The following is a 13153-nucleotide window of genomic DNA, read 5'->3' as shown; positions in this document are numbered from 1 at the left end:
CTTTTGGTGGGGGGGGTACCAGGGATAGAACTGTGAGGACCTTGGGCTTGCAAGGCATAGTACCACTGAGCAAAATTCCTGGCTCTATACAAATATATATATATTTATGTGTGTGTATAGATATAATATAGTTATTTTCAGTTTTTACATGCATGATTTGTGCTCCAAAATCGGATGTTCATGCTTTTATTGCTAAAGTTATTGCCAGAAAACTTTTAGAAAGATGTTAGTTAGCAAGTCATACTTGACAACAATGTTCACTTCCTTTTACTCCTTGTATACATCAATTTGAAATTTTTGTCTGATAAATATATTTTTCTTTCAACAGCAGAGAGAGATGCTTTATATTAAGATATAATTTTATAGTTTTTAGTTTTTCTGAAATTTAAGAAGTGATTGTTATGGTAAAATAAATTTTTTTTAAGGAAAAAAGAATTTCTGAGCTGAGAATATTGCTCAGTGGTCTAGCTCTTGCCTGACGTGAGGCCTGGAGGTAGGAGGGTAAAGGAGATTTCTGTACACAATACTGCTCATTTAGAATGTCTTCTTAGAATCTGGATATGTTGAGTCAACCCTTTATCCCTATACAAGGTCATATCTGATTTTCTCAATTTTTTAAGGATGGGGAAATTTTCAGATGGACATATACCCTCTTTATATTTGTTTATGTTTGTTTATTTGTTTGTTTTTGGTACTGGAGGAAACCTTGTGTTTTTGAGGCAGGTGTCAGAACCACTGAGCTAAATCCCCAGCCCTGTTGGGTTTTTTTTTTGTTTTGTTTTTTTTGAGTCAGAGTCTCACTATGTAGTTGAGACTGACCTGGAACTCACTATGTTGCCCAGGCTGGTCTTGAACTCAGAGCGATCCTCCTGCCTCAGCCTCCGAGTACTGGGATTATAGGCGTGCGCCACCATGCCCGGCTCCTGTATTCTTTAATAATGCTATTTGTGGGACAAGGTAGCTTGTAATTATTATATAGGGAAAACATCTGTTATAGTAGCTCTTTGTCTTTGGTATATTGTGAACTTTTTTACAATGGAAAATGAAGCGTTTTTTTCAGTTTTTATAGCACTAATTTGATACTGCTTTGTTATTTTTAAAGATCCTCAAGATGAAAATAAAATTGGAATAGATGGTATACAGCAGTTCTGTGATGACCTGGCGCTTGATCCAGCCAGCATCAGTGTTTTGATCATTGCGTGGAAGTTCAGAGCAGCAACACAGTGTGAGTTCTCCAAGCAGGAGTTCATGGACGGCATGGCCGAGTTAGGGTGAGTATATAACTACCTTGGGAAGGCAGACACATGGGCGTGGTGCCACGAGTGACACGGAACTGAGTTATGGCGTCACTTTGTTTTTCCTCCAGTGCTGAGGATTGAACCCCTGTATTTGCACTGATCTCTCTCTAGGTCTTTTAAAATTTTTTTAAATTTTGAGGCAGGGTATCACTAAGTTTCCCTAGTTGAGCTCTAACTTGAGATCCTTTTGCCTCAGCCTCTCCGAGTGTTGGAATTACAGGCGTGTGCTACTGTGATGGCTTGTCATCAATTTTTAAATGTAAATTTAAGATTTACTGGCCCATAGACATTAGTATAAACAGAAATTAGCTAACATGCTAGTTTCCATGTTAAACAGTTTTCTGGGCTTGTCACGTTATCTGTATAATTCTTTTAGTTTACTGTATATTATATTTTCATGATGATATTAAAATCATCATGCATTAATAATGAAATAAGCAAGGTTGTAAGTTATCTCCTAATGTGAGGCTGTGAACTCTGGATTGATAAAATCCTAGAATTTAAACACTGGAAAGTACCTTAGAAATTACTTGTTATGCCAGGTGTGGTAGTGCATGCCTGTAATCCCAGCACTTGGGAGGCTGAGGCAAGAGGATTGCCTTGAGTTTTGGGCCACGCTGGGCTATGTAGTAAGTTCAAGGTTGACCTGAACTACATAGTGAGACCCTGTTTCACAAAATTAAAAAAAAAAAATTACTTGTTTCATTTTGTTCTGTTTATGCTTTGACAGTTTGATTACCTCAGAGACTTTGGATGAATAGATGGGAAAGTCACGGGTGGAGATTTTACTTATGACCTCTAGTTGTCTTTATTTATTGAGACTGTAAAGCATTCAGTTTTTGGGTAGGTAATGGGCTGCCCTTTGTTTTTTAGTGGACCACTATTGAATAGTAGTAGCTAACATGAATTGAGCAATATTTTATTTCAATAACTGTGCTAAGTACTTCATCTGTTACCTTTACAACAACTTTGTGACAGTAGCGGTTACACCCTTACAAGGAAATGATAGAAATAGGTGACACTGCAGTCAGGATAGAACCAGACAGTCTGCTTTTTGAGCCCAGGGTCCATTGTCATCAGTCAGGGTCCAGTCAAGACACAAGAGCACACCAGTAATCGGAGCAGCGAACATTAAAAGAACTGTTTTACTATATGAAAGGAAACTCTAAGGTGTAAAAGAAGCTCGCAGTAACTATTGGCACCACTGGGCTGAGTGAAGTAAACATACAAGGAAGGAATTTAGACGCTAAAGAGATCTTAGCAAGGCAGCGATTGTTTGAGTGGGTGCGGGAGAAAGGAACAGGGTCACTGCAGTGGTAAAAACCTAGGAAAGAAGAGGCCACTTGCTGGGGAACTTTGAGGGTCGTCACCAAAACCGTTTCCTTCTACAGGAATAACAAACTGAGGTCAAAGTTCCTCTGTTCTCCTCCCAGCTTTCATCACCCCTTTTGGTAGAGCCTACTGTTGAATAAGCTGGTAGGAAAAATGAAGGCTGGTGATTTGTAGCCACTGTTACAAAGTAGGGCAAAAGCCGGGCGTGGAGGTGCATGCCTGTGATCCCAGCACTTGGGAGGCTGAGGCAGGAGGATCGCTGTGAGTTCAAGACCAGCCCGGGCTACATTGTGAGTTCCAGGTCACTCTCAACTATGTAGTGAGACCCTGTCTCAATGCCCCCCCGCAAAAAAAATCCCCGAAAAACAAAAACAGAATAGAGCAGAGTATGTTTAAGCCAGGTGTGGTGCGTGCTTGTAATCTCAGCTACATGGTTGACTGAGGCAGGGGTCTTATTAAATTCAAGGCCAGCCTGGGTAATTTAGATAAACCCTATCTCATAATAAAGAAGAGCTAGGCATGTACCTCAGGGATAGAGCCTTTGCCTGTGGTGCTCAAGGCCCTGGGCTCAATCCCTCATTACCCTCCCCCCCCTCCACATATACACAGAGAAGGGCAGGTTTTTGGGTTTTTTGAGACAGGGTCTCACTATGTAGTTGAGACTACCTGGAGCTCACTATGTAGCCCAGGCTGGTCTCAAACTCACAGGGATCCTCCTGCCTCAGTTTCCTGAGTGCTGGGATTACAGGCGTGCGCCACCACACCTGGCCAGGTTTTTGGGGGTTTTTTGGTACCGGAGATTGAACTCAGGACCTTGCACTTGTGAGCCAGGTGGCACCACTGAGCTAAATCCCTGGCTCGATGGCAGGTTTAAAGATGAGAGGCAGATTGGGTATGGTGGTGCACACCTGTAATCCCCTGAGTCAGGAGGATGTCTAGTTTCAGGGCAGCCTGAGTTACATTTGCAAGACACCCCTCAAAAAAAAAATTACTGAGAGGGAATAAATTAATAACCTTGCTCAGACTATCCTACAGCGAAAGACATCATCCTGAGAATGGATTTTTTTTTTTAATGCCAGATACAGTTTTCATGGGAACGAATGTTTTTCATTTTCAATTCAAATGGCATTCATGTAAAATGAACTTCCAATCTGAAATTTTATTTTAAAACTATTGATCCAGATGATGTCATAAAGAATATAGAAAGGAAATAAAGGCAAAAATGATTAGAAGAGAAAAATATTGAACTAATTTGTTTTTTGGTGGAGTCTTTACAAAATGTTTATTTCGATCATAAGGCATTTATGATAAAAGTAAATCTTGATACTTCCCCCTCTTTGAATATTGAATGTTTTGCAGATACAGAAAAAAAGGGTTGATTTGAGGTAATTCAGTTGGAAGTGGTAGCTGATATTTATTATTGTACTTTCTATATAGCCAGAAGCAAGTTTTCAAGAGAAATGATTCCACACCTAAGCAAGAGGCCATGTTTCCCATTAGTGTGGTAGCCGGACCTGTGGTGAAATTCTGTTGAGCAATGTCTAATACAGTTGGTGATTGTACTGGTGATTGCAAGGCTGGTTGGTCACTGTCTCTTCCCATCTCTTCACTGAAGCTGACTTCTCTCAGCATGTTAATAGTCCAGTGAATTATGTAATTAAAAGTAACAGCCCATTTCTTTTAAAAGCAGTAATTATTTCTAACATTTTGTCACTCTAGACCCCCTCCTCTTTCACTGCAAATAATAGTTCCTTATCCTTGGTATTTTTTGAGATTTCAGTGATACAGTGAACTATGGTCCCAAATTATTAATTGGAAAATTTTAGAAATAGCTGGGCATGGTGATGCATGCCTATAATCCCAGAACAGGGAGGCTGAGGCAGGAGGATCATCACAAGTTCCAGGCCAGCATGGACCACTACATAGTGAGACCCTGTCTCAAAAAAATAAAAAATCAGAAATAAACAATTTATAAGTTGCACACTTTTCTAAGTGCTGTGATGAAATTTGCCATCCTGTTTTGTCCTGCTTGGAATGTGAGTCTTCCCTTTGTCCACTGTATCCACATCATGTCGACCACCTCCCTGCCTGTTGTTTAGTAGCTGTCTCAGTTATCAGCTCAAATGTATGTGTATCCCAGTACTTACATTCCGTAGCCTTCTTAGTACTGGTCCCAGAATATGGGCGGTTTGGATATCCCCAAAGAGCTGTACAGGGCTTCCTTGAAGAGAAAAGGTATATTTTGAGAGACCACATTTACATGACTTTTATTACAGCATGTTGTAAAAATTATTCTATTAATTGTTAATTTTTTAACAATTTAGCTCAATGACATTTAGCTCAGTTGGATTTAGCTCAGTGGCACCGTGCCTGCCTCCCAAGCACAAGGTCCTGAGTTCGATCCCTGCTACCAAAAGAAAAAAAATTTCATGATACCCAATTTATAAATTAAATGTTATCATAGATCTATGTATAGGGGTTTAGTACTGTCTGAGATTTTTAGTCATCCACTGGGGATCTTGGGACATAAGCCCTTGGGATAAGGGGGTATTATCATATTTGTATATATTTACATGATGTAAACAGATGAAATTCCAACTATCTGATTTTTTAAAAAAATTTAGGAAGGAAATATAAGCCCTCAGGGAACAAATAAGTTACATTTTTAATTTATAGTAAAAAAAGTTAACCTTTTATAAACTTAATTTTATAATGTAGATGTGACAGCATAGAAAAGCTAAAGGCTCAAATACCCAAGATGGAACAAGAATTGAAAGAACCAGGACGATTTAAGGATTTTTACCAGTTTACTTTTAATTTTGCAAAGAATCCAGGACAAAAAGGATTAGGTAAGAATATTTTAAAATTATATTTGGTGTTTCAAATATATGTAAATACCTTGATAGTATCACTTTTGCAATAAAAGTTTTGTTTTTTACAGCATAAAGTCATAAATATACACATTATTGGAAAGCAGTGGGATCTAGTGAACTTTTAGTCAGAAAATACCATACATTTTGGGTAATAGATATTGGGTATGACTCACTGATGTTTTAAGAAATAAAAAACTATAAATATAGAAAACAGTAGTTAAAATTCCACTGACATTTACAAATTCATCTTTATTTTTAAGCAAAACATTCATCGGTACATTTTAGATAGATATAAGGGAATTTGTACCTTTACATGATATATACATGATATATCTTTCTTCTTTTTTTAATCCCCATTGCCCCCTTCCTTTAACCCCTTGACTGCTCTTCCCCTCCTTATGTACAAAAGCCTTGTTTTCATTTTTCCTTCTATTTTCTTTTTTTGTTATTTTCTTTCCTTTCCCCCTTCCCCATCCCTTCTTCCGTGTTTAAACATTTTATTCCCATTTCCCAATACCTATTATACATTTTTCTCCTTATTTACACTTTTGGTTTCTCACACCAAAGAAGCAATATGGTATTTTAATATGTGTGTCCTATTTATTTTACTTAAGAGTATGGCCTCAATGTGCATCCATTTAGCTATAAATGTCTCTAGTTTCTTATTCTTTATGGGTAAGTAGTACTCCATTTTATTTTTTCAAAACACACACACATCTTCTCTATCCAGTCTCCAGTTGATGGGCAGTTGGGCTGTTTCCAAGATTTCGCTATTACAGATTGTGCTGCTATAAGCGTGAGTGTGCATATATCACTGTGGTGTGATGCTTTGAATTCTTTCAGGAAGCATCTTTTATTTACGATCCAGAAGATATCTAGGATCTATAGAAATAGGATTATAAGACTTCTGAGTCATAGGATGGCCAAATAACTTTTCTTTTTATTAGAAAACTTAAGAAAGCATGAAAAAGAAAATCTGACTCATAGTCTTATTATCCAGAAATAATTGTTAACATTGTAGATCATTTTAACCATTTGACCACCTTGACTCATTAACAGTTTAGATCACTCACTTTATACTAAAAGCAATACAGAAATTCCTTAACAACTGAATTCTGGTCCTGTGGCTAGGTCATTAATTGAATTGGTTGCTAAATGAGGAAATGTAGATAGTATGGACATTACAAAATTCAGAACAAAGAAATGGTCAAAGAGAAGTCCATCTTGATGACTTTGCTTTTACTTGCATGACTCCTTTTTTTTTTGGTACTGGGGATTGAACTCTCAGGCCTTTGTGCTTATGAGGAAGGCGGTGGAACCACTGACCCAAATCACAGCCCTATTTGCATAACTCTTACATGCAGTGCTTATATATAACCGAACATAAAACTGCATACTCTACAGTACAATAAACTACAGTACCGTATAAACAAGCTATACTATACCAAAGAAAGACATTGAGCTCTGTAAAAAAGGTGAGAAGAACTGTACCCCCCCAAAATGGATTGTAAGTCCAAACATTCATTAAACAGGTAAGTCATTACATGAGGAATATCTATATTCATTTTGCTTTGGGGACAGCTACGGGACGTGGAAGTAAAAGATAACGTCAGTTACCCATTAATTTCCTCCCTTTTAGAAAAAGGGGGGAGGGGTGAGTAAGAGAGTGGTTGGGAAATGCTTTCTGGGCCTGGTGGACTCTGAACTGAGGGAGTTGGTGTTCGAGACAAGGGAAGAGATGCTGTAAGGTGTTCCAGCGAGGGGATTGTTGGGTGTGAGGTTCTAAAACCTCAGAAGTAAGTTTGGAGTTTCTGAGGAAGAGAGCATGCATTGGTTTGATTTTGGTGGGAATGCTTGTCTGGAGATTGAATTGGTGAGACACAGTCATGCAGGCTTCTGAAAGCGGGATAAAAGGGTTTAAGTTGGAACATGTGGGGAATGAGGACCCAGTGAAGATTTCGGGGATGGCCGTAACCTCTGTTTAATGTGAGCTTTCATTATGCTTGGCATTGTGCTAAGAACTTTAAAGTTTAATCGTTTTCTGAGGTTAGATTTTTTGTTTTTGTTTTGTTTTTTGAGACACCGTGTAGTTCTGACTGGCCTTGAACTCACTGTGTAGTTCAAGCTGGCCTGGAATTTGCATTAATCTTCCTGCCTCAATAATTTACTGCCTGCTGAGTGCCAGACATGCAGTACAACAGTAGTCAATTTTTTTATTCTTTTTTTTTTTTTAATGTTTAATTTTTTTGCCGGTACTGGGGATTGAACTCAGGATCTTGCGCTTGCCAGGCAGGCACTGGCACCACTGAGCTAAATCCCTGGCCCTCAGTTTTTTATTCTTAATTTGCAGGTGAGGAAATTTAGGCACAGGAAAGTTAAATAACTTGACCAGTGATGGAAGTGGTTGTTTTGTTTTGTCATTTTAGTGCTGAGGATAGAACCTAGAGTCTCATGTGTGCTAGGCAAGCACTCTCTTATGGATTTACACCCTAGCCCTTGTTTTTGTTTTTTGTTTGTTTGTTTGTTTGTTTTTGGTACTGGGGATTGAACTCAGGTCCTTGCGCTTGCAAGGCAGGCCACCGAACCACTGAGCTAAATCCCCAGCCCTGTTTGGTTTGTTTTTGAGGCAGGGTCTTGCTCTGTATTGCAGGCTGGTCTTGAACTCACTATGTAGCCCAGCCTGCAATCTTCCTGCCTCAGCCTCCCAATGCTGGGATTACAGGCATATGCCACTTCATCGGCGTTAATTGGAGAAGCTAAAGGGGCCTGTTGTAGTAATTCTTCATTGCATTTTATTTTTTTGGTGGTGGTTATTTTGGTACTGGGGATCGAACTCAGGACCTTGTGCTTGCGAGGCAGCGGCAGAACCACTGAGCTAAATCCCCGGCCCCCTTCATTATATTTTAGATGATAGAAGGTGGAAAAAAATTGTTGAGAAATGATTATAAAGTCAGGAGATAGACCAAGGAAATGATTGAAAGCTAGAGAAAGGGGTAGATGTACATTTGTTTTGTTTGTTGTTGTTGTTGTTTTGTACTGGGGATCAAATTTGGGACCTTGCGCTTGCAAAGCAGGCAGTGGAACCATGGAGCTAAATCCTCCACTGGATAGATGTATATTTGTAATGAAGAACTGCCCTACAGAGGGACTAAGCATGATTGAATTTACTGACTGAAGATTTATGAAATATGTGCAAATCAGAGTTCTAATGAACCCTTTGTTCTAATTGATTGCTTAGTATAGGCTGGATTTTGTTTTTTTTCTTTTTTTGGCTTTTTGAGACAGGTCTCACTATGTAGTTGAGACTGACCTGGAACTCACTATGTAGCCAGACTAGACTGGTCTCAAACTCACAGTGATCCTCCTGCCTCAGCCTCCCAAGTGCTGGGATTACAGGTGTGCGCCACCACGCCCAGCTGTATTTTAATTTTTAATGAAAACACTGTGGTTATGCATATTTCTGAGCTGCAGGATAGCATTTCTGTGCATGTATGCAATGCATAATAATTAGATGGGGGGGCTGGGGATATAGCCTAATCCTGGAGCATGAGTTCAGTCCCCCAGGCTGTGGGGAAAATAGATGGGGTAGATTTTCTTTTTAAAAACATATTTTTATTTTATCCCGTACCCCAACCCCTTCCCCTCCCTATGTACAAAAGCTTTGCTTCCATTGTTTTCTTCTATTTTCACTTTTTTCTTGTCCCGTCCTTCCTTTGGATTTTGTTCTTACAGGAAAAAAATTTTCAGGAAAAATAAGCTGGAATTCCTAGGATTAGTTTATCTTTAGTCACCAGTTAACTGGCTGTTTTTGTAATTTCTTATTTCTTTCCCATAAATAAAAATCTGTGAAAGCCTCAGAATTTGCTTTATTTTATGGCACTCAGAAATGTATATGGTTTCTTTTCTTTTTTTTTTGGTACCGGGGATCGAACTCGGGTCCTTGTGCTTACGAAGCAGGCGGTGGAACCACTGAGCTGAATCCCCCGCCCAGAAATGTATATAATGTTTTGATAAGGTTAAACTATTTGTAAATATCAAATTGATCTAAAATGACTGAACCTATTTTTTTGTTATATCTCTACCTTTTACAGGAGCACAAAATAAATGGTGTTTTGCATGAATATGTAGTTTTAATAGTGAAAATAATGCAAAATTAAAGTTTTTAATCTTTGATATATTAATATGGATGTTTCAGATTACAGGAAAAATTGAGACTTACATGAAAACAATAGATTTAAAATAGTTTTGCTTATTAAGTATTGTGTTTAAGAAAAATGTATATTGTTTAGTAGTTACACAGTTTCTGTATTGTTGCGAAGAGAATTCTGGAGATTGTTTGCACAGCAGTGTGAGTATACACTGCTGAACTGAGCTGTACTCTAAAAGGCTACCATGTAAATTTTATGTTGTGTGTATTTAACCACAATGAAGAAAGTAATTATTATTTTTTTAGGGTGGGGGTTTGAGACAGGGCCTTATTTTATATGCTAGGCTGTTCTCAAACTTGTGCCTATCCTCCTGCCTCAGCAGCTCCCTAATTACTGGGGTTATAGTCATGTGCCACCATGCATGGTGAAAAAAAGTATTTTTGTTTTTGTTTTTTGAGACAGGGTCTCACTATGTAGTTGAGACTGACCTGTAACTCACTGTGTAGTCCAGGCTGGTCTCAAACTCACAGCGATCCTCCTGCCTCAGCCTCCCGAGTGCTGGGATTATAGGCGAGCACCACCACATCTGGCCGAAAAAAAGTATTTTTAAAAACCTCATACTATAGAATGTATAATAAGGAAAAGAAGAAAGAAAGAAAGAACAAAAGACAAAGTTTTCTCTTTTTGTTTTCATTGGTGTTAAGTGTCAGAAAACGTAATGACTTGCTTAGTTGACTAGCTTAATTAAAAAGAAAAAAATTGTTTTGACAATCTTTCTAAGGGTTCACAGGGCTCTTAAATTGCAATTGTCTTTCATTGGGAAACATTGTAGGGGACAGTGGCATTCATTGAGAGAGAACGGACTGGCAGTTCTGTGGAGGTTAGATAATGAGCTCATTTGGAGCCCTGCTGAGTTTGTGTTGTTGGTGGATACAGCTGAAGAGGACTGGGTGCTTAGCTCTGTGAGTCTAGAACACAGGTAGCTTTCAGAGTCGAGAGTCATTAGAGGTTGTTGAATCTACTGCAGTAGATCCTGGAAAGTCTGCTGAGAGAAGTGAGAGGAGCGATTATTATTAACACAGACTGTTACAGAACCCAGTGTTTGGTGAGTGAATGGAGGGAGAGGAAAAGCCAAAGAGAATAAGGCCAAAGAAGATAGAGGAGAATTACTAGATGCTGCCATTGAAACTGAAGGGTGTGATCTCTTTGGATGTGGCAGAGACACATGAGGACACAGAAGGGTGTGTTTGGCACTCCTGTGGGGTCCATCTCACTGTGCTGGGTGATGGAGGTAGACCCTGGTTAACGGGTAGGAGTATGTGGGAGGTGAAGAAATGGAGCAGTGAATGTAGACTGCATGCAGTTTTCTTTTCTTTTCTTCTTTGAGACAGGGTCTCACTATGTAGTTGAGACTGCCCTGGAACTCACTAGACCAGGCTGGTCTCCAACTCACAGCGATCCTCCTGCCTCAGCCTCTCAAGTGCTGGGATTACAGGTGTGCGCCATCACGCCCGGCTCCTCAACCTGAACTTTGAAACACCAGACATGTACACACTTTTGTCAGTGTCTTATTTTAGTGTATCATCTGACAAGTGGACATTTATAGGTATATTATGCTTTGTAGTTATTTGAGTATTTCATTGTGTTTTTCTTTTTCAGTACTGGGAATCGAAGTCAGGAACCTGTGCTTTCCAGGCAGGCACAGTGCCACTGAGCTAAATCCCCAACCCTATTTCATTGTTTTTCCTATTTCAAGTAGTAGGATTAAACCCAGAGCCTTTGCAGTGAGCTACATTGCCCTTTTTAATTAATTAATTTACATATTTTTGGAGCCAGGAGTCTGTAATTCCACCATGCAGGAAGCTGAGACAGGAGGATCACTGGAAGTTTGAGGCCACCCTGGGTTACATATTGAGGTCCTGTCTCAAAAAAACAAAATAATTAACTTTTTTTTTTTTTTTTGAGACAAGGACTTACTAAGTTGCTAAGTTTTCCAGGCTATACTCAAAGTTGAGTTCCTCCTGTGTCATCCTGTCAGAGACCTCGTGTATCAGCTAGTTTACAGGTATGCACCGCCATTACCTGGTTTGTCCTTGCAAAAATTAGCTGAGAAGAAAAAAATTTTAACACTAGTTAAAACTTAGTTCTCATAAATTTAATGTGTTTAAAGTGAAACAGGTATGCTGTTAACAGCAAATCTTTAGTCTCATTTGAATGGTTTCTGTACTTAAACCATATGTTTATATGTTGAGCTAGTAAAGGAGCAGAGTTAAATAGCCTGAAAGGAAATTGAAAGAGTTTAAGTCTGCAAAGACCAAAAGTGAAGTACAATTGGGAATTGGTGTCATTATGTGGGGAGGAGATTGGTGTCACTATTTTAGTTCCCTTGAAATCTGTGGCATGTGCTTGTAATCTCAGCCCTTGGGAGGCTGAGGCAGGAAGGTCATGAGTTTGAGGTCAGCCTGGGCTACATGGTGAGTTTGAGGCTGCCTGGACTACACAGTGTGAGAACCTGTCTGTAGAAATGAGGTTCTAATTTTGACTTTCAGATGTTTTTTCAGAAATAAACTATGTATAAAAGTAGAGAACTACTGTTCTGTACTGTCAGGATTATCTGTGAAGGGAAGGAGAAAAAAAAATGGGGATAGGAGATCCAGGAAAGATTTTTAAGTTGATAACCCAAGTATGTTTCGTAGAGGAAAGGGAAAGTTGAAGTAGACAGGACAGCTAATCAATAGGCAGGCCCCCTTAAGTAGGCAGGGTCCAGAAGAGCGCTTTCTTGTCCGCCAGAAGGAGGAAGAGGCACATTTCCCTTGAGTTTAAGAGAATACGATGAAGATGGGATTGAAGGTAAAGAATGAATTTACCCGTGTGTTCAGCCAGTTTCTCAGTGCTTGTGTTTCATCTTCCAGTTCAGCGAAGTGTGATTCTGGTCCTCAAAGGGGTTGTAGTCCAGTGACAATGGGAGATTTTCTACCTTGTGTGGGTCCGTGTTTGTCTTTGAAGCAGGAGGTTAAATGCTTAGAGAAGGTGGTGTTGGGAGACGAGGACAGTGGAAAATCTGTTGAGAGAGACTGAAGAGGTTCTCATCCTCCTGCCCTTCTTTCCGCCCCTTTTGCTGCGTATGACAGTATCTCATTCTCCTTTACGTCTGATAGTCAATTGTGTATCTGTTCCATATTTTCTTTTTCTGTTGGCCCATTGACGAGCACCCATGTTGATTCCAGATCTTGGCTGTTGTGTTTTGAATAGAACTGCAGTAAACGTCGGGGTACAGGTGTCTCTGTGATAAGCTTATTTCATTTCTTTTGGATATATACCCAGACGAGAAGGGCACATCTATTTTTAGTTTTCTGAGGAACGCCTATGCTCTCTTCTTTATAATAGCTGTACTAATTGATTACATTCCCACTAATAGTGTATGAATTCCCTTTTCTCCATATCCTTGCCTGCATTTGTTAATGTTTAAAAATCTTTGTTTTTTACTTTTTTTTTTTTTTTT

At 39.2% G+C, this 13153-nt stretch overlaps 1 protein-coding gene across 2 annotated transcripts in view; it reads left to right on the top strand.

Moving 5' to 3' along the window:
* The window catches only part of Dcun1d1 (defective in cullin neddylation 1 domain containing 1), a 45366-nt gene that overhangs the window by 18912 nt on the left and 13301 nt on the right, over positions 1–13153 (top strand). For both annotated transcript variants that reach the window (XM_033762543.1, XM_010623967.1), the window contains exons 3-4: positions 1103–1271; positions 5349–5479. In XM_033762543.1, coding sequence (XP_033618434.1) covers positions 1103–1271; positions 5349–5479 — 300 coding nt within the window. The remainder of the gene's footprint in view (positions 1–1102; positions 1272–5348; positions 5480–13153) is intronic.

This window comes from Fukomys damarensis, unplaced genomic scaffold, assembly GCF_012274545.1.
Source record: "Fukomys damarensis isolate Sample0158 unplaced genomic scaffold, DMR_v1.0_HiC HiC_scaffold_12, whole genome shotgun sequence".
Classification (NCBI taxonomy): Eukaryota; Metazoa; Chordata; class Mammalia; order Rodentia; family Bathyergidae; genus Fukomys; species Fukomys damarensis.
The sequence above is the reverse complement of the archived record's forward strand: the minus strand, read 5'-3'. Positions and strand labels throughout refer to the sequence as shown.